This window comes from Megalobrama amblycephala, linkage group LG22 (genome assembly GCF_018812025.1).
Source record: "Megalobrama amblycephala isolate DHTTF-2021 linkage group LG22, ASM1881202v1, whole genome shotgun sequence".
Classification (NCBI taxonomy): Eukaryota; Metazoa; Chordata; class Actinopteri; order Cypriniformes; family Xenocyprididae; genus Megalobrama; species Megalobrama amblycephala.
In genome coordinates, this window is record NC_063065.1 from 27182231 (window position 1) to 27210108 (window position 27878).

Consider the following 27878-nt stretch of genomic DNA (forward strand, 5'->3'; position numbering starts at 1 on the left):
ATCTCCGCTAATGCTGTAAAATATATACAGGGAGCCCTTTCTTGCACATTACTATAATATTAAAAGTTACGATTAACAACAGAGCATAGACTATTAAATTCAGTTGCTATTTATTTTTAGATATAATAAATAAAAAACAAACAATAAAATGTAAATTGCACATGAGGCAGGTTTTGCATTAACTTCTAAATCTAACTATAAAATTATCTATCAATTATTTTTCTAATCTCAGTTCATTTTTTAAATATAATCATTTACACAGTTACACAGTATATATATACACTAAATGACTTGCCTGAGGTAAATATAATGCTACGTGAGATATAATTCTCTGTTTAATTGACGTCTATACATAGATCATCTGCTGTTCTTCTGCGCCTTTTCCTGTTGTAGCAGTTAACAAACAGCGTTGCATTACCACGCGCGCCCCCTTCTGGATTGGAGTGTGGATCGCCTGTGACCAACTGCTGTCTGACTGTTAGGGCTGGGTACCGAACTCGATACTTTTTAGGTACCGATCAAATTGCCTCGATACTATCGAGTATCGAAAAGTGTCTTGTCATTCGGTGCCAAATTTCAGTACCTCAGAACAGAGCCGGGGAGAAGGGGCGGAGAAATGCTTTCGCTGTCTTGTTGATGAGCAAACACGTTGCACTACATTGTTATTTTTATTTATATCTAAATATATAAAACTATGCGCGCGAGAGAGACCCTATGTGCGAGGGGGCGAGTGAATCAACGGTTTCGTTTTCAGTTTATCTCCAAATGGACGGGTGAGAAACGGCTGTTTATGTGAGCAGCCGGTTCACTACAGATACTGTTTACAGAAAACAGAAGTGTCGCACTGCCTGCAGAAACAGCGGAACGCGCAATGTTTTTTAGACTAGTTATGGACAGGTACAACACACAGCAGCTTTACATCAGCGTTCGTCTCTCAAGTCTATGGAAACACGCGACGCGACTCTCATTTCACGGTGAGAACGTGCGTCACTCTTACTTCCGCTTTGATCTTGTTAATAATAATTAATTTTTTGAAGAACAACAATAATTGCTGAGTGATTTAAAAGATCTGCAGTGAGCCTCACATACTGAATTTTTGCATTGTAAACTAAACTTTATTCAAACTATTTGCACTGATTTATTGTGTTGGGTAAATTTTGTTCATTTGTGCTTTTTTATTCCCTGCAGTGGCTTAGGAGATGAGTCTTTGAGTCTGAAAAAAAAGTCAAAAGTTAAAATATAAAACCAAAGATTTTTTGAGGTAATGTAATCTTGTTAAAACAGATTTTATAAAATTGGTATCGAAAAAGGTATCGTTCAGGTATCGGTATCGAAGTCAAGGTATCGGAATCGTCTCGGTATCGAAAATTTTTGAGCGATACCCAGCCCTACTGACTGTACGCACTGAACAGTGATGCATATACCGTGATGGTTCAGGACGAATACATGTACTGTTACACATAGCCCTGCTTATATCAGCATATGATTAATTACATTATAAAAACACTTTTTTAGAGTAACAGGTACTGATGAATTGGAATGAATTGTGACCCGGGACATTTATGGTCAATAGGGTCATTTTTGATTTCATATTGTGTTTAAAAAGTATGAGTAGAGATTGTACATTATGACAACCCTCTTTCAATGTATCCCTGGCAAATATCAGCCACTTGGTCCATGTGTATAATTTTCTGTTCATATATAATATTTATCAGATCAAAACCTTTGGCTAGTGTGCTGTGTCTCATTGGTTTTTAGAATCTCACACCATGAACATTGCGTTTTAAAGACAGCATGTCATGTTAAAAATATGTCGATTTTTTATCTTTGCTTTCACTGGACTTTTCTACTGCTAGATGATGAATCACGGTGAATTCATGATTGAATATGCACTTGTAACAAACTCATGCAACAGACTCACATTGTTAAAAAACAAAATCACATAGCCATCTAAGGTATAATAACCTTTCTGCACCATATTTGATTTTACCTTCTCAACTAAACCAGCACACACCCACATTAAAAGCTCAGTCCCCTGCAGGGGTCAAACCATTCAACACCCTCCCCTCATTTACCAATCTCATGGTCCAGATGGGCAGCCCGTGCATCGGCCTGGTCTTAGGGCTGTCCCAGGCGTCCGAGCGCTCTGGAGACCAGGAAGGCGAGCTCATTGCGCTACGGTTACTCCATGCACCCTGAGGTAAAGCGGCGGAGAAGAGACGGAGGGGGGTAGGGGTATATAGGTGATGAGGGGAAAATGAGGGATGACAAAATGCAGCAACATAAATGTGAAAGCCAGCAACAAGAACACAGCATGTCAAATGAATGCAATACTTTTACACAAATGCATCATACCAAGCTAATAACGTGGGATATAAAGTTTGGGACAAATTCCTGAAACATGACAGTGATGTTAAATAAAATAATTCTGTCCTAAGAGAAGCAAATGTAAGAATTTGCTTTGAGTGAGTTTCACTTTGTAGGGGAAGTCTGCTAAGGCCTCATTATAAAGCGTCATTATGCCTCCATGGAAACAATATTGTTTATTTGTTTGTACAAAACAAGCGTGATCATGTCAGCATGACAACAAGCAGCTCTTTAAAATAAACAGAATTTTGTAAAGCGCAAAGTGTCATGGGGAGCATTTAGCCTGTTTAACGAGCTAATGAGGGTTAGTCTGTGTAATTACAATGCATTACACAAACACCCCAAGGCTTGTTTTGTTTTACAAAATGAAAATTATTTCAAAATTATAAATAATAAATAACAGCCGTTGGTTGGTTACTTTGTTTTGTTTTTCTTGTCATGTATCATTTTGTCCCAAACTTTAAATGAATGTCTGAGCTTCAATACAACTTAATGTCTCAGGACAACATTGTTGTATTAATTCTTCCATACAAAACTAAATAAATAAACCTTTAAAAATTTTATTAACATTATAATATAACTTTATTTAACATTATTTTCTGTGGTAACCAACAAATGCTTGATGTAAATTGGGTGTAACTTGTATTGAACCCAGAACATTGCTTCTTAATAAAACAAAAGTACTTAATGAAACAAATTACCATTCCTTAAGCACAGGACCCAAGAATTGTTATTATTGAATAAAAAGAAAGAAAGAAAGAAAAAAGCTCTCCTCTAACACAAGTTAAAGAGTGAGTGGAGGGGGCAACTGAGAAACAAACAAATATCATCATGCCAACATGCCTGTGAATAAAGACAACAAAATAAATAAAAAATAAATCAATACAACAATAATAATATAATCTGATTAAGTAATGACAATAATAATAATAATAATAATAAAAACAGTGTTTGATATTGGTGATTCCTTAAATTGCTAATTGACGATCAGTTCAGTGAGAGTATGTTGAGGAAGTATGTCTTTGTATGCACTGAATTTGCTGTCCTGGGGTTTTTCAAAAAGGACAAATATGGTACAAATGTAAAATTAATGGAAAGGTGAAATCTTTAAGCTTATTGGGTAGGCACCCAAGAGACACTTTAACAAGACATGCGCATGAAAGCTCTTTCAACCAGCAGATACATATTTCCAAATGATGAACTCAAGCTAATCCCAACAGGACTCTGAAACTTCTACAATATTCAGACCGTAAAGCACGCCTGATCGTCTCTGAAGAGAGTCAGCGGGAGTTACTTCAAGAAAAGCGGTGAAACGCTAGAAGCTCATTTGCACAACAAAACTAAATCTTTCTCTCTCTAACGCACACACACGATAACACAGGGGTGTGTACATACTCATGAACGCATTTATACACACCAAACCGGAAATCTCAGTTGGAGCCAATGACAGCTGCCCACCCTTCAAATTACACTGTGCCCAGATGGCACACACTCCAAAGGGAATATGACCAGAGCCATATAAACTAACATAAACACAGACACATATACACTCTTCTAGTCATTTGACTTCACGTCATATCAATCCAAAAATACAATTGCTAAGCATTTAGTTAGATTTTGTTAAACTGTCAACATGTCTATAGCTAGCTATCTGAAAAAAAATGACACATCCAGTTTAAATGGTACGAACATTTGTAAATCTATTGCCCCCTTGAGTACTAAGGTTTGTTATCACCAAAGAAACACAACAATGCACTTAATCGTAAGCTATTTGTTTGGACTTCCATACAAAAAAATATCTCTAATACCTCAAAAGATATCATTGAAACAGGTGTCTTGACATACTACATTAGTCTATGATGAACCTATACTTTTTAAAGAGGAAAAAAAAAGCAAATCAGTTTCAGAATCCGAGAACTATCCAAGAAAGTTCAGAAAACTAGCTAATCAGAAATACTCTCTGCCTGTGAATTATTTTGTTAGGGTTTGCTGACATCAAGGTTGCTGACATGTTTTGGAGGGCTGCGTTTTGGAGACAGGATGTTTAGGGAGGTTAGCAAAATGACAGATGCAATTACTTACAGCACCTTTAAAGGGAGAGTTCAACCAAAAATGAAAATTCGGTCATCATTTTCTCACACTTATGTCATTTCATCTTCAAAACACATATGATATTTTTTAAATGCAACCTGAGAGATTTCTTTCCCTCTTTGAAAATCCACAAAACCAATACTTTGATGCTTCAAAATGTTCATAAAGACATGGTAAAAATAATCCATATAAAGCTTCCAAGTTTTCAGAAGAGGCGTGATTTCTTTATATGATGTACAGATTTAATTTAGGCTTTTATTAACATATAAACTTTGATCAACACACATACATGTCAAAAATAGAAAAAGAAAGGGCAAAAAAAGTGTAACAACCATTTTTTTCTTAGGTGACATGTTTGAGTTTACTCAAGAACCACTGAGGTTTGTTCTTGTGCATCAAGCAAGGTTGAGCTTTCATGTTTATAGTTTTCTCACCATATTTGAGCTCTCTGTATACGTATTGATCAATATTGTTTATATATAAAAGCATAAATTAAATCTATTCATCAAATAAAGAGATTAATTCTCTTCCAAAAACTTGGATTAAAGCACTTGATTCATATGGATATTAAAAATATCTTCATGTGCATTTCCAGAACATGATTGAAAATCATAAATGATGACAGAATTTTCATTTTTGGGTGAACTAATCATTTAAGTATGTACAATGGCTTGGCATAGCCATGCATTAATACCTGCATTTACATACTTGCATAGACTGGGCCTTAGCCTTGCTGGGAGCTGTGGCATGCTCTGCCAATCAGATAAAAGATGCTGAAAGCATTCCCAAAATTAGATGACCACCAGCGAGATGGGAAAGAACTCACTCTAATCTTTGTTTCGAAGAACGTGAATTAACTGTAGTTTGAAATTTACTCTACTGGACACAAAGACACCGCAATGCCAGGTTTAATTTAGAATTATGAACTTAGAAGGCCCTAAAAAGGAGTTCTCAGCATCATCCCTGCTTCAGAGCTCAAAGGGGAAATGGGTTTGTGCTGTGCTTTCCAGCTCAGTGAGCATTTATCCGAATTACACACCTCCAAAAAGACTCCTTTATGTTCCACTAGCATAAACCCTGGCTCTGGAGCCAACTCCCAGCCCCCTCTCTCCTGGGATACTGTGAGTGATGTATTTGAGAAGGGCAGTGGGGGACTGGGGGGTGGGGGGTTGGTAGAGGAGGAGGCAGGAGAGGGAGCTAGAAAAAGAAAGAGTGAGCAAGGCAGAGACTGAGCCAGAGAGAGCACAGTAAGAGCCTTTACATGTTAATTAATACACGCTACGCTCTGGCACTAATCAATGTGACGAAGGAACATGGAGAGCAAAGGAGTAATTACTGTGTAGCTGAAAATTGTGGATCACAGACAGAATCAGTGTCCTAAAGAGACAGAGGCAAACCAGGATCCTTCACCAAAAAGCAAGAAAGAAAGGCCAAAAACCAGTTTTACCTGCTTTACTCTTGGCCTTCCAGGAGAGAACTTCCTCTTGGAGATGGCTGGCTTTCCCATACCTATCTTGGGCGTAAAAGGGAAGAAGGTGGTGTTGGAAACACTGGGGCTGTATCCAGCTGAATTCAAGCCGTGGGTTGGCGTCTGGCTTTGCGATGTCTCCCTGGGCGAGGCTTCAGTGGAAAACGGGGACTGGGTCAACTTGATTGAGCCCTCGGACGACATTCCCGGGGAATGCTTCAAAATGAGGCTCTTATCCTCGATAGGAGAGCTGAAACTGGAGAAACTGTGCTCACTGACAGGTGTAGTGTCCATTTCCACAGTAGGACTGCACTCAGCATCCAGTGGGACACTATCAGGCTCAGGTAAAATACAAGTGAGCTTGGGATCTACCACCTCCTCCTCTTCATGTTCTGGTTGGTCTTGTTTCTGTCCCTTGCTCAATTTCTTCCACAACACTCTGGGCTTCTTGGACATTTGACATCCTTTTATCCTTCATATTGGAGGTGTCTGAGGGACAGACATCCATGGGTTCTTCCTCTTGGACTCGAGAGTGTTTGGGGGATGTTTCTTTGGTTGGCAAAGCAGGAAGAGCTTTTGAAACGTCCACTTCAGGTTCATCCTCTGTAGCTTCAGGCAGTTTATCCTCCGTTTCCTTCCCCATTTCCAAAGCACCAATGAGATTCTGTTCCTGGTCGTGGTCTTCAGTAGTGGTAGAGGCCTGAAAGGAGAGGGAGGGTACACCCACTAAAGTAGCTGAGCACGGAGGAGGTTCGGGACCCTCTGTCAAAGTGACTGTAACCTGGATCTCCTGGGCAGGTTCAGCAGCTGCAAAAAACACAAACCTAAGAACTCTGTGGCTAGAAATCACAATAATACAGAACACTTTGCATGCTTATGGATAAGAACTACTGACTAAGAAAGAAAAACTTACATGACAGAAACTCTTCTGGCAGAGTAGGAAGTGGACTAGTACTGAGCTCTGTCTCCAACGGCACTTCCTCCTTCGCCTCATTAACTTCTTCAACAGCCACAAAGACATCTAGATAGGAAAGAGAAGTGTTAGGTTGCACAAGGAAACAACTGTGGGACAAAATAGTTACTTAGCTATTCTGAACATGCACAAGGGTCAATGAAATGACATTCATTTTTGTTTCCATTTAATTTCTTGATAAATACATAAATGCAATTCATACAAACAGCAATTTGAATATACCACGTATTCAAGGTGTAAGGAAAACATCATGACTTTTTACTTGGTGGTTACAACAATGACATTTCTTGTGACTTTAAGTTAAACTTTTTTTTCTTTATCTTGGACACTCATGTCACCTACTCCCAACTGTTTTCCTGAATTAAAATAAAGTGGTTGTGTTTGGTCATCAGAACTCCAATTATCTTTGTTCAAACTGCGTCACAACATGCACCAACGAATCTGACACACAGAGCACTGCATAAACTGTTGATAAACTGTTTAAAATAATAAAACCGCAGGTAGCCTAGAATCTTTCTAGCCATGCAACTATGGTCATTGCAGTGGAATTTGTTAAGAGACTTCTACACGAGTTATGCCACAGAATGGCACCACTAACTTATTACAAGTTCAATCTCCCTGTAGCAACTTGGGGTTTAGTGCATTACTCAACAAAGAGCACAACAATGATTGCTTATGTCCTGCTCCTTAAAAAGATCAAAACCAGCAACCATTTAGATACCATTCACAACCTGTGGTATCTTCAACTATACCACAACACAATCTGGCATCTTGACAGATGTTCAGCTTTGAGAAAATGAATATTAGAGCTACATTTAAAGTGACCACTCATACCATCAATCAGATGATATGCAATTGAGATTTGCTTTGCTTTGACAGGACAACCATTTTTCATCACAACTACATACATAATTCATCTTTTGGTCAAAATCAACAGAGCATGATTGCTCACAAAATTAATTTACTATAGGAACTAAGAAATTACATCGGTAACACTATTTTACAGTGCCGTAGTTACATGTTACTACATGTACTTACTATAGTAATAACAGTAAATTGTGCATAATTTCAAGTAACTAACCCTAAACCAAACACTAACTGTAACTCTATAGTAAGTACATGTAATTAATAGTACTCAGTACTTATTTGAGTAATTACAATGTAACTACGGCACTGTAAAATAAAGTGTAACCCTTACATCTTGTTTTCTACCATTATTTAATTTAGATTTTATACATCTATCTTATATATCAAATTAAACTGCGCTCTCTTTGCCCCCTCCTCCACCATACATTCACGCTTCCTTCACTCTGAACAACGAACAGGAATACTCGAGCTGCCACTGTGGCCCATTGTGCCAGGCATCACCATGACAACACATCCACGAGCCCTGCTCTTGTTAGACACTGTTAAGATGGTCTCATACAGGGCACACAGAAATGAATAAACAAACACAAGCCATGCTCTCCGCTCATACACAAGACTTCAGAATAACTACTAGACCAAAAACAAACAGTGTTCAAATGCTAAGCCTTACATATGCAGAATTGCAAAACTAAATAGACAGGCTATAGGCATATAAATAAAGTGAATAAATGAATACAGTATTTTATTACATAGTACATCAAACTACTTTAAGACTAAGAAAAATTCTATTTTGCATGACCCCCTTTAATAATTTGGCAATGTAAAGCCTATATATTCACACCAATAAAACATCTTAAATCCAAATCTAACCTGGGGCGTAAGATAGCCATCAGAGACTCAGGATAGAACAGCCATAATTCAGAGTGCTAAAGAGAAGTGAGGTTGATTGTGATGTCCTGATAACGTCTCAATACTTACAATCGACTGGCAGCACAGGGAAGATGAAAGCCTCACTGGTTTAGAGCTGCTAGCTATTTTTTTTAACAGACAAGTCATAGTCTGGAGTAGAAAATATCTTACCCTCCCCCCTACAAAGAACACTACAACAAATGCTTACATCTACACACCCCTACATACAAATTTCTAAAAAAAAATGTAGGTTGTCAGATATGTTGAGCTTGATAATTAAATTCTGCCACAAAATGTCTTTGCAAGTTCCATCTGGTCTTTTTTCATAATTTACTGATAAACAAGTCCACTAAGGGACTGTAGTGTGTGTATTGGACATGGACACTTGTCTTGTGCGAGGAAGTTTGAAACAGTTGTACTGTTGAAATAAAAAAAGATTTCTTAACTTATTTAAATCAATTAATATCAATTAAGTGCAATGCCGCTATCTCAAAAAAGAGACTATATTACTATATGACTACTTCGGCCAAGATAATTCACAATAACGATATTATGGCAATAACCATAGAAATTAAATGAACAAATACATAATTCTAATGTTAAATTCAGCTTTTGTGTTAAGGTGCAATACAATTATTGGCGCTTGATTAAATTACAATATTATATATTAACATGATAATCAACATTTAATTTTTCAGTCTCCTGGTTCTCGTCAATATATTGTGCCACCCCCAAAAAACAATACACAAAAGCAATAATGTATCAGAGGCTGTTCTATATTGGCCCCCAAAATGTGCAGTGTGCCACTAGGGAAAGAGAGAGGTTCAAGATTAGCTGAGCTGCTCAGCAGTGGCAGCATGTAAACAGGCCTCGGGGTACCTCAGTGAACATGTAGAGTTCAAACAAGAGGTAAGGCCGCTGAGGTCATGAGGCAGTGATGCACAATGACTGCAGCCCGGCTGGACAGACAAGGGAGAAGAGGAGCTTATAATAGGATACTGACACAATCCCACTCCAGAGAGCAGAGAAGTCCTGCTGGCTGATTCTGCACACTGGCGCTGGGTTTCAAACACATATTATTGCTGATCGGGTACGCCTCAGGGTCCACAAACTCCCATAAGCCCTCACACTGTCTTCACTCGTCAATAGTCACCTGATAGTGTCACAAGGCAGCGTTGCACGCTGCCCGAGAGCAAAGCAGATGAACTTAAAGGATTTATCATTCCCAGTGTGGATATGACATCAGACAGGCTCTAGCCTCCAGCCAAACAGATTATCACTTCATAGCATCATAAAAGAAGCTGATCTCAAAGCAGCTATGCAGCAGCTACAGTACCATCAGCCATCTGTGCATGAGCGCAGGTGATTGTGTTGTTTGTGTGGACTGGGTCATGTGAGTAAGCGTGACTATGGTTCTTTTCAGCAGTGTCAGGATGAATCACTGACGGCATCACACGTCCATGGCAACAAAAACCTTCAGATGGGTGGTGGAGTAGTTTTACCACCCTTGGGAAAATACCCCCTCAAACATGTGACTAACACATAAAGAGGTTCTATAATTACTGCCTATGAATGTACCAACAGTGTCAAAAGTACAGGTACTTCATTGCCAAAACAAGACAAGGGATTACAAGACTCGATTTTTTACTAGTCAACCCATCATCAAGTACCCAACTAGTTGATGAGTCAATGTTTACCTAACATAAATGGCCCACAATACAGCGTGAAGCATTGCTGATCTTTGGAATTGCAGTTTCTGGCAAGTCAAGCACTGAGACTGTCTGTGATGTGGAAGAGAAATGAAAGTATGCATATTTCCATTGCCAAATGGTTTTTGCATTGTAGTGAATGACCCACTGACCGCTTCTGGGCAACATCGGATTATTTTCAGGATGGTTTACAAAAAGTTTGGTTTGTGTGTGAATACTCCGAATGAACTTCATCTCAGACGCCCGCAGCACATGCAGGGCAGTTTGCTAACAACTCACCATGTGAATAAGCATGCAAAAACAAGTCCTGTCTACTTCAACGGGGAATACAGCAATTTCAAAAACATTTAAATTACATTTTTAATCAGCAACAAATATAAACTCAGATAACTATTGTTTCTTACGGCCTATTCACACCAAGACAAATATTCATTGGGAAAATTCAGTGCAATAAACATTTTAATTTGAAAGAACGGTTGTCAATGCTACATACTGTAGAGGGTTCTAAACCTTTTTCCATTGCACTGTGAAGAAAACTGGCCAACCAATAAGATTTTGCTTTTAGTCACACACCAAGAGCCACTGCTTTTTTAAACTATGACTTGGTGGTTCTCATGAACAGACTATTTATCTAAATGATACTGGATAGCATAGGAAGAAACCAGATCCGACTCAATTGTCTCTGTAATCCTTGTATTTGGTGGTGTTTGATAACCATAGTGAATAAAAATCTAAACGGCTGTTTGAAAACATGAATTACTGAGCATGTTTACATGCACAACAGTACACCGATAACTCACAAAAATCAGCTTATTGAAATGTTTTCCAGGTTTACATGCAAACCAATAACCCGACAACACAAGCAAACTGCGTTTGCATGATTTTTTAATAAATCAGGTTATTTCCTGATAGTGATGTCAAAACGTAATAATTACTCCGATAAAGGAAAATAAGTAAATGTGTTTACATGACCACAAGCATTGTCGGCTTATTAAGCAAAATCAGGTTAAGAATGTGCATGTTAACACATTTTTCTGTAACAAGAAAGTTGTAGCTTTGTGTGTACCATAACTAGGGTAACTACTGTATTTCTGCTTTTCAATAAAAGCCACCTATAGTCAGAGTGATTCAACTCATCTACCATTTTTTATTTATTTTACACAAAGGCCTGAACAGACAAATCACATGAGAAAATAATACCAAATTTTTGTGCTGAACATTAGTTTTAGTGTGAACAGAACTTTATGCTCAAATTTATGGACTGACGTTCGCCACCCCTGGTCTAGCCGATGTGTATGTTCAAGCGCACATCTCAGGAAACCAATTGTTTCTATGGCAACCGGAGCTTCTAAATGCAGCTGCAGTGACGTGATTACCAATTACGAGTGAAACATCTTGTTATATAGACAGTCTTCAACTTGTTTTATATATAGTTTAACTCTTGATGGATGGATGGATGGATGGATGGATGGATGGATGGATGGATGGACTATTTGAGTTCTGTCTCAGTGGTCAAGCCAACTGGTTTGAAAATGTACAGTCAGGCCAGCAGAGATAAAAATATTAGTATGTACCAATTATGAAAATAATTGTAATCTATAGGAACAGCGCAAAGAAAATTAGTTTTTTTTCTTAATTTTCTTAAATTTATTAGTCCAGTGAGTCTATTAATATGAACTTTTTTTTTTCTCCATTTTCTCCCTTTATCACAATGTATTTAATTACTGACTGTTTACATACATAATCACACCAATGTTTACTTCACTGAGAGGTAATTCTTATTTGAAAGCTAATGTTTTAAATTCAGTTTTTAATAACCTTTGAAGTCAACATGAAGTGACATCTGCAAACTATTTTACTTCTGTAATGTGATGTATTGCCTGGTGAAACGGGATGTTGAAAGAGAATATGAACTGACAAAATAACAGGGATGTACAGTAATTTCAGAGATTTACAAAGACAAACACTTTTTCTTCTAAGAATTAGTATGTAAAAAGTAAAGAGGGCCATTTTTTTATTTCATGCTGATTTCACATTGTACTAGGGAGGGAGTATGCGTTCCCTATTTGTTCCTTCTCCAAAACACATGACACTGAAAAATTAAGTTATCCAGTGAGTTAATTAGTCTATTGCCTGTACATTGTCTTTATCACACTCTTTGTTTTTGTTCATTTTAATTACTGACTGTTTACATCAATAATTACCTCTTTTTATTGTTACACCAATGTTTACTTGACTGAGAAGTATGATGTACTTGAAAGCTAATGTTTTAAATTCTAATTCTAATCATTATTTTTTAATTATTTTTTTGAACTTTTAAACGATAGCATGTGAGTTTTTGTTGTGGTATTAATATTGGCATTGAGAACTGTGAAATTTCAGCTTTGAAATTTCCAGCTGCTAAAAATTCTGGTGTCGTGACAACCCTAGTTTGTACGTGTGCATGTGTGCTCTCAGAGTGTGTTTATCAGGAAGTGGGGGTGTGGTAGGGTTGGTTAACAGGTGGGCGTCTCTGTCTTGATTAGAGCCGTCTCTCTTGGGGGCCCAACAATGGGATGATTGCTTCCTCTAGCTGCTGGCAGCGGCCCAGTGCATTGCTGCTGGCATGACTGGCTTTACAAAGAGCCCTTACAACCGGGTCTGATTGTATCCTTTTCTGCCAACCACATGCCAACATATATCAACTCCCCACCATGGGCCCACAGGAAGAAAAAAAATCATTGGTAATAAGGTGCAGTTGGTGGATGTAACCACTGCAAAAGGCTCACTGCAAATTCATCTCTTTGCCATCAGGCTACAGGAAGAGTCCATTCTCATTACAATTCCTAATAATGGTCCCAAAGAAAATAAGATTTGCTTTTAGCTTCCAGGGTCTTGATGATAGTTCACCAGCTGGGACCATGAGCACAGGAAGTCGATTCATTTTCTTTCTTCAGCAGCATTTTTAGAGAGCTCTGTAGTGTGCAACAAAAGATAAAGTATACAATTTCTACCCCAATTATCCATGGTGGACTCAAAATCTAGCCATAAGGTCAACATGAAATGGCATCTGCAAACCATTTTACTTCTGTAATGTGATGTATTGCCAGGTGAAATTGGATGTTAAATGAGAAAACGTGAATTGACATGAATTGAATAACAGGGACTGGTGGACAGTCATTTCAGAGATTACAAAGACAAACACTTTTTTTCCCCTTTGATTGAAAATGTAAAAAGTAAACAGGGCCACTTTCATTTCATGCTGACTTCACATTGTACTAGGGAGGGAATATGTGGCCCCCATGTGTCCCTCCTCCAAAACACATGATACTGAAAAATGCAAATGCTCATTTAGGGCAGATTATGAATGATGTATTAAGTTGTGGCTGTGGTGTTTCTCAATCTGCTCACACGCTCAGGTCTCTGGCTGAACAGTAATTACAATCAGTGACAGCAGAGAGGCCCACACATTACATCTCTAACACATTATATGCTGCAGCCTCAGCAGAGCCTCTGTGACAGTCATGAAGAGTGCTTAACATCACAAAAAACCCAGCCTACAATACCTTACAGTTGACACACACACACACACACACACACACACACACACACACACACACACACACACACACATATATATATATATATATATATATATATATTATACAATTATGTTAATTGTTTTGATCTCAAATAGTTAGCACTAAATACAGGTGTAAACGTGAACCAATCAAATCACATTTGGTGATATTCAAAAAAACACATGTGACCACATAGCATCTGTAGTATATACCCTTTAATTCTCTTGCGATAAAAACTTGAGTTTTTTTATATATATATATCTTTTGTGCTATATTAACACTGATGTAGTATGTAAGTAAGACCATTCCTGCGAAATCTGATCAAAAGTGATAACAGGAGATGAATTCGATACGCAGGTTAATGCCAGGTGTAAACTGCAATCTGTCTGCAAGCTGACCGGACACAGATGTTAAAAGCTGGTGTAAACAGGGTCTTCGTGTAGAGCAGTATGTCACAACACCTAGATTCCCCAACCTCAAAAATACATTCAAGGATAGTATTTGCTCTAGAGTAATACAAAATAAATGACATTTTCCTACAACAGCACTCCAGTACTCTATAACACTGCCAACTACAAGGCTAACAAAAACATCAGATGTGTGCCGAGTGCTGAGAGACTTGTACTCACCCTCGATTGGCTCTGGGTCAGTGAGCGAAGGCTCCTGACTGCTGATGGGCTGATTGTGCCTGCTCTCCTCTTGAACCTGCTTACACACTCTGCAGGTGTACCCATCCTGCACCTGGGTGTCAGCACCCTCCTGCCTCTCACAGTCCACGTGAACCCATCTGATAAAATACAATAAACCACCATCTGTGACAACCATCAATGACCCTATAACTCTACAGCGTAATTTCATTTTTTTTTTTTAAATTGATATATATATATATATATATATATATATATATTTTTATTTATTTATTTATTTTATTTTTTTTAACCAACTTCCAGTGTTAATACAAGCTAAGTTCTACATACAGTACAAAAAGCAGAAATGTAGAGCATATGTAGTGTTAAAATTTTTTATTTGAGCTAAATGTTCTTGCGTCCATCATATTGTACATACATTGGTTACTATGAAAATCTGTATGTTTTTTAAGTGACTTACGCCATGAGCATTGTGTTTAAGATGTTGCATCAAGGCATTCAACTTTTAGAAATGCATTTCAAGAAGACCCAGCATTCTGTGAAAGTTACTGTTTCTGCATGGTCATGTAGTGAAAACTTTGGATATAAACAGTATTGTCAAACTAATCTCATGCTAACAAGTCTAATGTTAATATGCAGTCTTGCAGTTGTACTAGAAACTAATATGTGCATTTTAAATGTTTAGCCTGGTGCATTATCTTGCCCTGTAGACATCTATTGTAAATGTAGTTCTGTTTGTTTGTTTTCACAAAATGAATGACAAGTTGAAATTATTTTGTGTGCTAATTGACGGAACGTCACAGATGCCACCCACAAAGATTAAAGGTTTTTTATTTATTTATTTAGTTGCATATAAGCCAGTCATTCATTTGTTGACTTCCTGAAGAGTGTGAACGCTGTGATGGTTTTAAATATTTCTCTGCTTGTTTAAACAATCCAATATGAGTTTCGGGTCCAACCAATGCTGTTGGACTATCTGTTTGTCTAACCCAATAGCATTTGGGAAATTTGTTTGAAAACATCATTACAGTCATTATTCGTGCAATACTGCTGGGTGATGCTATTGGCGTTGTGTTGAAACTGGAAACATACCAGGAAACACATATGCAAACAGGGTGAAGACACAGAAATATCAGTCACGATTTGTAACTCTTGAAACATTTGCACATGACCCATAACGTGACATACGTGATTTCATGTCTGATCCCTAGTTAGTTGTTAAAGCAAGAGAAACAAATTCATCTGCCAAACAAATTAAATGTGCATTTTTTCATTTACAAATACATCATTGAACGATTCTCAAAAGTTTGTGGTTCAATTACAACATTCTATGCAGACCTTTTGTAAGATAATTTCTCGATTAGTTAATTATAGTCTTTGAAGCATGTAGAGAAGTAATCAGCTAATATTCATCAACACCAACTGAGTCTTCACACCATTAATGGATAACACCACTAGGGCTGGAACGACGGGTCGATGTAAACGATTAATTTGATTACGCACTGTTTATGTTCATCCCTAATACCCTGTCATATTTCACACAAAACAAAACTCTAAAGCAGATGCTAATGGCTAGTATGGTAGTGCCATTTAATATTTACCCATCCGTTGGACTAAAAACAACCCAAATAGTTTTTGTTTATTTTCCAGCTGCTAAAATTCCCAAAAATGAAAATTCTGTCATTAATTAGTCACCCTCATGTCGTTGCACACCCATAAGACCTTTGTTCATCTTCAGAATACAAATTAAGATTAATATTTGGCAGTTTGATACATGCTCCGAACCACTGATTCAAAACAAAAGATTTGTAAAGCTTCGAAGCTTCATGAAGCAGTGATTTAAAATCACTCATCACTAGATAAAGTTTTTTTTTTTTTTTTTTTTCTCTCTCATCGCTTCATAACATTAATGTTGAACCGCTGTAGTCATATGAACTGTTTTAAATATGTCTTTAGTACCTTTCTGGGCATCTGAAAGTGTTAATTATCTTGCTGTCAGTGGAGGCCTCACTGAGCCATCAGATTTTATCAAAAATATCTTAATTTGTGTTCCAAAGATGAACGAAGGTCTTACGGGTTTGGAACGACATGAGGGTGAGTAATAAATGACATAATTTTCATTTTTGGGTGAACTAACCCTTTAACAGAGTGTTTTTTTTTTTTTAGAGTGCAGTAATAAAACTCTAAAACATTAATGTCATTGAAGATGCTTGTCAAATACAACCCAAACTACATTACACACAGGTTCACTTGCAATGAGTCTAAGCATTTGAGTCAATCACAATGTGTTTTGTGTGGTGAATTACTGCCTGCCGAGAGCAGGAAACTATTGAAATTCAACTGACATTTAGAAACCAAACACTCAAATGCTGAAGGATGACACTTAATGAATTTTCTTAATAAAATAGCATTTTAATGATAATTTGCATCCTATTGTTATTATGCAGAAACCGATTCATTAAAGTAATAGGTCACTCGAGACTGCGTGATATTGTCATAGCTGAAGGAGTCTCATTTCTTACCTCTTACATGTGCAGCATGAGTGTTTGTCCGTAGGGCTGCCAGAGTCCTGATTCTGTCCACAGATGAGGCAGAGCTGCGCTGAATCATGCTGCTGTTGACATCCTTCACACATTACTCCATTAGATGACCACTGACCGTTAGGCCTAATGCCACACTGAGCACACGTCCGGCAGTTCTGCAAAACACAATGTTCAATTCAGTCCAACATCCTCTAATGCATGATCATTTCCACTCCTGTTCTTATTGAGCACGATTCATAAGTGCACATTACAATATTAATAACCAATTATATTACAACCTAACTTTTATGGCCCAATCAAATCCCAGTTGATTAAATTAAGGTTTGATGCATCGCAAGTGTTCTTATGGAGTAATTTTAGTAAATAAAATGTTATGAGCAATTTCATAGTAACAATATTTAAAAAAAAAATTCTGAGAAGACCAAAAAAAAACATTTATTAGTTTTTTTAAAGAAGTTTCTTATCCTCAAAGAGGCACATTTATTTGAGTAAAATTTTGAAATATTATTACAATTTAGAATAACTGTTTTCCATTTAAATACATTTTAAAATGTATTTTATTATGGTGATGGTACAGCTGAATTATCAGCATCATTACACCAGTGTCCAATGTCACATGATTCTTCATAAATCATTCTAAAAAGCTGATCTGGTGCTCAAGAAACATTTATTATTATTATCAATGTTGAAACATTTTGTGGAAACTGTAATACATTTTTCCCCCCTCAAGATTCTTTGATGAAAGAAAGTTCAAAAGAACAGTATTCATTTAAAATCATTTTTTTTAAAGATTGCAAACGTCTTTACTCTTACTTTTGATTAATTTAATGCATCCTTGCTGAATAAAATACACATTTCTGTCAAAGTAACAAATCTTACTGATTTCAAACTTTGGAACAGCAGTGTATAAAATAAATAACCTGCCTTCCTCATCTTGACTTGTTTCAGACATGTCTTACTCTATTATCACACTATTTTATGTTTAAATAAACTGTACATAAACGTAAAGCAGTCCTGCCAAGTGACTGCAAATATACATAAATATGGTGTAAACAGTATTACAAATTCTACTATTGCAATACTATTGCTTCATCCCTATCGCTTTATAAGAGACCAACTTAAAACATCAAAACAAATGATTAAAGGCAATGTTAGATGACAACTCGTATCAGAACAATGACACTTGAACTTAACAATTGCAAACTGCAAACTTTATAGGCTCTCTTAAATCAATTTGGATTGAAATCCAGCATAATTACTACTCAATAAATCCTCAAAATCATGTTCATCAGTCTACATCAGCACTCAATAGCAGTAAAGCACCAGAAAATCCCATGTCAATTAAAAAACATCATAAATAAAAGGCACTTCAAGCTCATCAAAAGCAGAATTTCAGCCAGCTTAAGAGGGGCAAGTATCAACTCTAATAACCACCCACAGACCCTTAGCGGGAAATCCAAGCCCTGTCAAGCCTCTGATGATGGGCAGGCTCCTGTGTGAAGTCCTGAATGACAGGTGGGGCTTCTTGGCCGCCTCCACAAAGTGGAGTCTGAGAGGGATCTGTGTGGGATTTGATTCAGCTTTTATATTCTTTCAGATATGCTAGATATTTAAGGGTCTACTAACAATCTAACTCAATTTAGAAAGTATTGTGTGGTCTCAGCCTCAGATGGCATACTCACAGATCATGGACCATCTGTTGCATACCACACAAAAAGTAAAAAAGCTCTTTCATAAAACTGTAAGCACCAATTTGATTGGCTGACTTCATGCTATTTCTGGGTATATAGAGGAGACATTTTTAAATCAGTCAACACAGAAACAAAGGGTACTCTGATAAGTGCACTTCATAGGGCATTTGACCATCTTAAGGCGGTTTTGATACAGTCCCAAACAACCTGAATATTTGCAGTATTACTTAAAATTAGTGCTGTCAATCGATTAAAAAAAAAAAAAAAAAAAAAACTTGATTAATAACAGTTTTTTTCTGTGATTAATCACGATTAATCGCAATTAAAAACACTTGAGTTTTTATATTATAATATATTTTATAATGTAATAATTTCACAGTTAATCTCCAAATTTAAGAAAAAAATAAAATAAAAACAGTATATTTTAAATACTTGTTTAATGGCATCTTTTTTTATGAATGAAGGCCAGTATCACTGATACTAATACTGCTACTGATGTGTCGATGAAATTGATTTTTCCCCCAATTTTAACCATGAATTATAGCCATTCAACATTAGTGTTATTGAAAGTGCCCTTACCCGTCTAACAGATAGGAAATTGAATAAAGTTACCAAACAGTCTGCACTGCATAATTTATAGCCTAAATTAAATATAGATTAATCATTATTAACCCTCTGGGGTCTGACGATTTTCGGGGCCTGGAGAAGTTTTGACATACCCTGACATTTGTGCTTTATTCAGTTGTTCAATAAACATATTAATGGAAAAAAGTGTCATTACACTGTATTCAGCACAAACTAGGCTACCAATAATATGTGAGGAACATGTATGTACATGTTTGTGTTTTTGAAGGAATAACGTTTATGCATGGTTATTGAAAAAACAAAAAACATAAGTCACTGAAATAAAGCCAAAAAAAAAAAAAAATATATTAAATCTGTGTTCACAAGACTTCTGGGTATTGGAGGTTGTAGACTAGAGTTTTTGCTTCAAAATGAGGTAAAAATTATCCTGCATACTCGTTCATATAAAACAATATATTGATTTAGTTTTTGTAAGACACTTTTTGTCAAGAAACACAGTATGTGTGGAGGCGTGAATCATCATGTATAATGCTGTAATTCACACCTGAGAAGACAAAAGAATCGCATAATGAGCTCTAATGACCTGCATAATAATGAGGTCTTTCAGTCAGGTAAGCTGTGAAAAAACCCTCTGTGATCATGTCTCAAGCTCATCATGGTGTATATCAAACATACAGAAAAAACAGCAATACTGTGAAATATTATTACAATTTGAAATAATGGTATTCTATTATATACTTTAAAATATAATGTATTTCTGTGATGCAAAGCGTCTGAACAATTATGTTACCTCTATGGCATTTCATATAGGCTTTTAGCTTAAAAGCATGCACATTTGGAGAAATATTGATGGATTCTCATATGTTTATGTCAATTTTCTATACAGAGGAGTAATATTTATTCAATATTTATTGTCATCACTGTAAGTGCTGGATACTGTTATCAATTCATACTTGCAGCCGGAAGGCGCTCTGTGCACATTTAGTCCACAAATTAATCTAAAGAAGAACAGGTAATTCCAGGAAACTAACGGCATGTCTTCTAGAGGTCGCTAACCATTGCTTTAACATTCAGATAAACACTCTGAAGACAATAAATACACGATTGAGATGATGAATGCAAGTATTGCATTAGAATTTGCGTCTGAACTGCGCTGGCTCTGTGGCCGTGGCCGTATTAGCGGATAATGAGCTGAATCACGGGCGTCTGACATGTGTCTCTTTTCATACAGATTACATAAACAGAGAATATTTGTTTTCAATTTGACTTACAAGATTTAAAACCTGACATTTCAACGTTTTTTTAGACATAAGTCTAATTTTTGTGTCATTAGTATTCAGAAGTTACAGTTCATTTTCTGAGAACTATCAGATTGGACTTCGTTCAGAGGGAGATGACAGATCACGCATCATGTTAGTTTTCTTTACTTTACAAAAAGCACAACATTTTGTTTTTACTCTGAGTGTACACAAATAAAAGAAGATATTCCACAGATTAAAATGGTGTATAACCTTAATTGTATGTGCAACATTGACGGAGTATTTTGAGTCTCTTTCACACTGGTAAGAAAACAAACCGAGGTGGTATCGCCAGCGTGACCGCCGACCCGAGGGAGTTAAAGCTTCGAAAGTTCTTTAGTCAAGAGCAGTAATTTTCTCTGTTACATTTGTTCTTTGATTATCTTCAATGACAGACAGCAATGGTTATTTAACTCATTCAAGGCTGCTCTAATGAGGATACTTGACAAAACGGATATTTTTGACATTATTGTGCGTTATTGTTCGTTCAAGAGTAACAGAGAACCTGATTCTGGCGTGCCATCCACATATGCACGATACTGGCGCACGTCTTTCTGTGCGTTGTGTGTTTGACAGGACATTCACAGACAGCTTGTTCTCTTTTTCTTTTGACGCGCTTAAATGGTTTAGAAGCATTTGCATGAATAAGAGCGTGATCATGTATTGTAATGCTAGCCAAAGGATGACGGAAAAAAACGGATGCTGCGTTAATTGCGTTAAACCGGGAAAAAAAATTAATCGCATGCATTAACGCGATAACATTGACAGCACTACTTAAAATGCATAAAATTAGTTTTTCTTTTTACACTTATCAATGGCATATAGTCAAGAGGTTTGTATTGCACGTTCTGATTCAATTACTTGCCAAATATTTTTTTGGTTTTATATTCTGATTCATCTGGAAGCCAATTGGTTTGATTTTGATTTATTATTAAAAATCCTTATAGAGAAAATAAACAGGGAAAAATACAAGGCTTTTGTAGTGGAGATGAACATCTATCCCACAAATCACTCACACAGCTCTACAAAGTTAGACAATACCATAAGTGAGGGTACAGGAGAACTGCATCTAGTACACCATGCGCATTAGGAATAATTAATCTAAGGTAATGAATTCATCATGGTGATTAAATCAAGCTCCAGCAACATTCCAGAGGGAATTTACAGTATGCTGGGTGAGATGAAAACCAATGCACTCTTCAATCCCATAGTCCATAAACACACACAAAAAAGTGTGTGGGTTGTGTGTTACAGGCTCAAAATGGAAGTGAAAGCACAGTGTCTCTCTTCTCACAACAGGCCAACATCACTGTCACAATGCTGTTTGTAGTCCATACAGAAACACAAGCTTACCTTGCACCTCCAGCCATTGGTGGGTATTGTGTCCATGACTGGCTGCAGGCAGAATGTATGATACCCTTTATCACACATGTCACACACCAGCATCTTGCTGTCTTCCCCTGGGTTCCTGTAGACCAGACAAAAAGGATACTAAAGTCATACTGACCTATTATACTGTTAACTGTTTGTTTGCAGCTAGTGGCAAGTTAGGCAAGTTTCAGTAAAAAGATGTCTGCCTATTCATTGTGAAAGAGCTTTTAGCCAATCAGAAGATATGTAATGTTTAATGTACAGTTATGTGGAGCGAGAATGGACAGATTCCATTCACAGTAGGCAGTGACTGACAAAATGACCTATTCTTTTACTAAGTGGATTGAGTGGTTTAGTTCAAAGCGGAAGCTCAAATGTGCTGCGTAACACACGAGAATGAACCTCATTGGTTCTCACACGTCAAGCAAACATGCTTGAGCTTCCGATTACCACAACTGATATGTGAGTTGATGAATGTTTCTATGTGAATAAAAGCCTAAATTCAATCTGTTCATCATATCATGTCAGGTCTATTCAGAAAATTTGGACTAAACTGCTCAAATCATATGGATTAGTTTTCCAATGTCTTTATGAACTTTTTGAAGCATCAAAGTGGTAGTTGTGTAGCTGTCTATAAAGGGACAGAAATCACTCAGATTTCATCAAATAAATCTTCATGTGAATTGTCTTACAGGATTGGAGCGACATGAAATGACAATTTTTTTATTTTTAGGTGAACTATGACTTTAACGTTACATTTACCTCAAGAAAGCTATTCAATGTCCATAAACTCAAGTTGGACTGTATTACAAATGTATTATATTTTTACTTAACCTGTTAGTGATGTCTTCATTATTTAAAAGGTTAGTAAACATTTTTGGGTGAACTAACCCTTTAATGTATGTTTGAATAAATATCATCATGAACATAAGTTATTACAGTTTATTGTCATCTAAATGTTTATACATTTCACCAAACAAACTGGAGTAGAAATAATTCTGTTATTAAAAAGTTGATATAAAAACAGCCTTAGGTGCAATTTAAATGTTTGTACTACAGAGTTTTTATTATTAAAAAAAGTTCAAATAATTAATTGATTGTTGATTTATTATTTATTTTAATTTCAGTTTCAGTTTTCAGCCAAGTGCATCCTGCATTTTCGGCCCAGAATTTTGCAAACATCACAAACTAGTAAAAATACACAAACAATAAATCACCATATCACAAATCAAGTTAAAAGCCAATCCTAAAAAAAGAAGGAAAAAAAAAAAAAAAAAAAGATTTTTTTTTCTCGTGTGCCTCACCAAGCATGAGCTGAGAAAGCCCTATTAGTCTGGAGATGGAGCATAGATGTGTTTGACCAGGCTGAGAGGAGTGAAGAGTACTGTGTAAATCATGATTCCAGTTTAAATACATTCATGCCAATTATCAACCAAGATGACTGTTTAAATTCATTCAATTATTCCTGTTGTTATGCTATAATAATTCAGTGCAAAATATCAGAACCAGTCATTTATTAATCAGTTCTTTTCCATTTCCATCTCCCACTGTTGAGGTGATTCAAGTTTGTAACTGGGGCAGTGGGCTTAATCAAATTAACTGTCATGATCCAATTAGAGACTACCATCTGCAGATGTTTAAACAGCTGATTAACAGAAGGGTTTGCTCCCCATTGTGTCAGTTTTAAAATCTAAAGACAGTCTGCTCCATACAGAATGTACATTTTTCTATTTCCCCATATTTTTAGTGAATTTTAGTGAAGTTTATTTAATTTCCACTTTTTTTGCAACAGATTTAAAAATCAATATTGGTCAAACACCATGTAATATTATATCAACTGATCTACTCTCAAGACATCAGCGTCAGTCAATAAAAGGACACTGTTAACTGCAGCCACCCCTCCTCAGCCCAATACAACCTTATTCTACATAGACCCAGGCAAACAAACAGCCAATTACATTCTTCCCATGAGCAATAACACTTTCACTGTGGCTTTTCAGAGCCAAAGTGTGTCTAAGTGTGTAAATCAGAGAGGAGAAAGTCAGATTTAAAGAGCTAAGAGGAGGTGAGGGTGACATTCAGGAGATTTATCCATTTCCAGTCCTATATTTTCAACCAATGCAAATCCACATTAAATGAGAACGTCATCTCATATTTACAGCTGTGCTGAGCCATTACATTCATTTTCACCCAAAGATCAAGACAGATGCACGTTCTGCCTTTCCCAGCCATACTGTATCTGATACCCATCAACACATCACAGTGGAGAATACAGTTTAAACAAAATACAATCCGTTTAAAGTACACTGCAAATGAAGGGTTACAAGAATAAACATTCACTGCAAACCTCCACTGTAAAAAATTCACTGTAAAGATGGATGTTCTCTGCCTCCTCAAAACAATATACACATATAGAAAGCTTGTAAACACATTAGAGGTGTCTGACATCAGATGAAATGGATCTCCCATCGGATCACAGTCAGTGTGTAACTGGGATGAAATAATAGCTAAAAAAAAAAAAAAAAAAAAAAAAAAAATCCCTAAGGGTTGCCATGTTTTCGTCCAAGGCATAGCACCATACAGACACACAATTGTCATAATATTCAAACAGCAACAGCAACAGCAACAATGCAAAATCAACTTTGGCCTCATTTAAGTAAGCTTGTGAATCGGAAGTCTTGCGTATTCACAGAAAAATGGCTTACTTAGACATAGTAAAACATATAAAACAGAGCTGAGAGCGGCTTGAGGTAGCCGAAACCATTATCAATGGAAAGTGCACAATTTTCTAAACAATGAGCGATCAAATTCTCCAAAAGTCTGAACCTGTGACGAGTAATTAATGTCCAGGTGAACTGGATACTCACTTGCATGCGAGGCAGACTTTGCACTCAGGACACTGCCAGCCGGCCCTCTTCAGCGGGGTAACTATGATGTCCAGACAGGCCCCATGGTAATGCTGGCCACATGTGCAACAAAACAGCTGATCGAGTAAGTCTCCGGAACTGTCACACACCAGACAGTTCACCTCATCTTTTGCTGAAAAGAGACAAAATATATTTAATTAGTCTCCAAACTCCACATGGTATGTGTTATATGCAGCAACTATGATATGAACAAATGTGCTCTTTTAGTCTGTCATTAGCTATGTTTCCATCCAAAGTTGCGTATTTAACTTGTGCACAAATTTGAAATATCGCATAAAACATTTGCAAATAAACCACTGTTTCCATCCAGTGAGTTAAAGAGAACAAAAACATCACTTACTGATAAACTGGTGCTAAATCTCACTAAGAAGAATGGGAATTGCTACAGTAGAAGTCACTGCACATAATAATATAAATTACTTGCGCGTCAGAGTGCGCAGAAGAAACGCAACAAACGCTGTAATGTTATATTGCATTCAGATGCCTGGTGTTTGTGAACGCAATCATGAGAGCCACTTTAATGATAGACTTTGCTCAGGCATTACAGAATAACCAAAACAGCATTTCAGATGCTGTGTTGATCCAGTTGATGCCGTCCCATCGCAAAGTCACGTCTTTTTTGATGCGCATCAAGGAATTTATTCGGTAAAAGTTGTTTCCAATGTAGTTTATGTGCATGTGTTCGTATCGTATAAAAAAAATGTATCCATCTCATTTGAGCGCAAATGATTTTTTTATGCGCATTTTTAGAATTTATGTGCATCTTGGCGTTTCTGTCCAGCATTTTTTTATGTGATAACCCAAAATGCGCATAAAAATAGGTGGATGGAAACATAGCTAATGGCATATGTTTTTTCCCCCTTTTTTTGTAATCGTCATATACCATGTTTTGTTGACTTCTTGTTATGACTGGCTAAACAGTTTGGACGTGAAATGAGTTTCAGTGCTGTGCTAACACACAAGCTGCAGGTTTACGGTTGTCAAATAAAGTTGGATAGTTTCCTTCAGAAGAATCTGCAGAGCAGCAGGTGCTACACACAATAGTTTCTATTCTGTTTTCTTCTCATTACCTCACTGACTGGGCAGACCAGATCATTTTTTAACTCTGAAAGTTACAGTATGATTTCAATGCAAATCAAGCTCTGTCTCAAAAGATTAAAAAAGTAATTAATAATAATAACAATAATAATAATGATTATAACATTTATAATTACAAGCCTTGGCATTTTTTCAATAAATCAGCAGAAGGGAATGTGTGTAACAGAGAAACTCACATCGGACGAGGGCTTGTTGGATGTGATCCGGGCAGAGGAGGGTGTATGCCTTTATGTCCTGGAAGGTTCCGGCTGCAGCTGCACAGGGGTAATGAAAGGAGCGCCCACAGCTCTCCTCACAGCACTTTATGGATGCTCCAAGGCGCTTACAGTATGCACAGCACTATAAAAGTTAACACAGATGCATAAATATTGGAGGCGTAGTTTCAGTTCAGTAAATACTCTGTAAATCACTATTAGACATGCACAGTTAAGATTCATTTAGATTACATTAAATTCAGGCCAATATGAACAACTGCTATTTTTACACAGCTCCAAAACTGCTCAAGGGAATAATCTTTTTTTCCATTTATAATTTGTTTACCCTCTTTATGGTTTTCTTTAGATTAAGTAGCACAGATCTCTAATAATGAAACATTTGCTAGAGTATCTCTGGACGTGTTTAAATAATAACATTTTTTAATTTACAGAATGCTGATGGTATAAGAGAAAGTATTCCAGTGTTTTCCTTTCTAGTACTACTAACAGAAAGGAAAATGCTACAATAATTTTTCTTATACCATTTACTTTGTTTAACAATTCTGTCAAAATGTATTTGACCAATAAACAAGACTAATAAAAAAATGAAGATGGATAATGGAGATGGAGAGCACTATCAGAATAAAAATCTGAACCTGCATCAAGTGCACTCAGATTAGTTTGTTGTTTAATTCATGCAATGCATCCATTTGCATTTTATTTTCTGTACAGTGATTCGGTGATACTTATACTATATTATTAGGGCTGTCAAGCTATTAAATTTTAATCTAATTAATTACATGATGTGGCATTTAATGTAACTGATCCCAAATTAATTGCACATCAAATTTGGTTGAGAATTTATTCCCAAAAGATAATTTAAAGTCATTATTGTATAAAGCATCAAAAAGACATTACAAAAAGTAGCTTCAGCAAAAATTTATTTTGACTCAACATTGCATTTATTACACACACTCTTTTGGACCATGAGGGTGAGTAAATGATAACTGAATTTTAATTTTTGGGTAAACTATACCTTTAATGTTTTACTATGTAAATATGGAATTATTATCTATATAAGAAACTAAATCTGCCAGCAGGTGGTGGTAAATCTCTTAATGATTAAGTCAATGAGTCATTCATTCATTTGATTCATTCAAATGGCTGATTCATTCAGGAGTGAAGTAAATGGTTCTCTTTATGAATGTTTCATTGAATCATTAGACTTGTTTGACTTGAAACGGCATGAAGACTGCACAGACTGATCGGTGTATGACATCAAAGTACCGCAAGACCGATTAGAGAGCAGACAGCTCTGTATGCTTTTGAATCACTCCCGTGGTACTTTGACACACACCGATCGGTCTGTGCAACACCGCTTAAAGTTGAACAAGTGGTTCACTCGATTTGTTAAAAACGAAATGAAATGCCACTGTGTGTTGCTCAGAGACAAACAGTTCTGCTTTGTCTACATATTTTCATTGGCAAAATTGAGCAAAACTGTCTTATTGAGCAATATTGTCTCTAAAATAACATAATACATATATTTTTTTAACCTTTTTTTAACTATCACTTTTGCA

General features: G+C 36.5%; 1 protein-coding gene across 1 annotated transcript in view; it reads right to left on the reverse strand.

Moving 5' to 3' along the window:
* kmt2ca (lysine (K)-specific methyltransferase 2Ca) overlaps positions 1 to 27878 on the reverse strand; it is a 181276-nt gene that overhangs the window by 66472 nt on the left and 86926 nt on the right. Inside the window, 9 exon segments of the mRNA XM_048173990.1 lie at positions 2076 to 2195; positions 5906 to 6327; positions 6365 to 6733; positions 6840 to 6947; positions 14574 to 14731; positions 17114 to 17289; positions 22062 to 22176; positions 24947 to 25118; positions 26281 to 26443. Of these exon segments, the coding sequence (XP_048029947.1) occupies positions 2076 to 2195; positions 5906 to 6327; positions 6365 to 6733; positions 6840 to 6947; positions 14574 to 14731; positions 17114 to 17289; positions 22062 to 22176; positions 24947 to 25118; positions 26281 to 26443 (1803 nt within the window).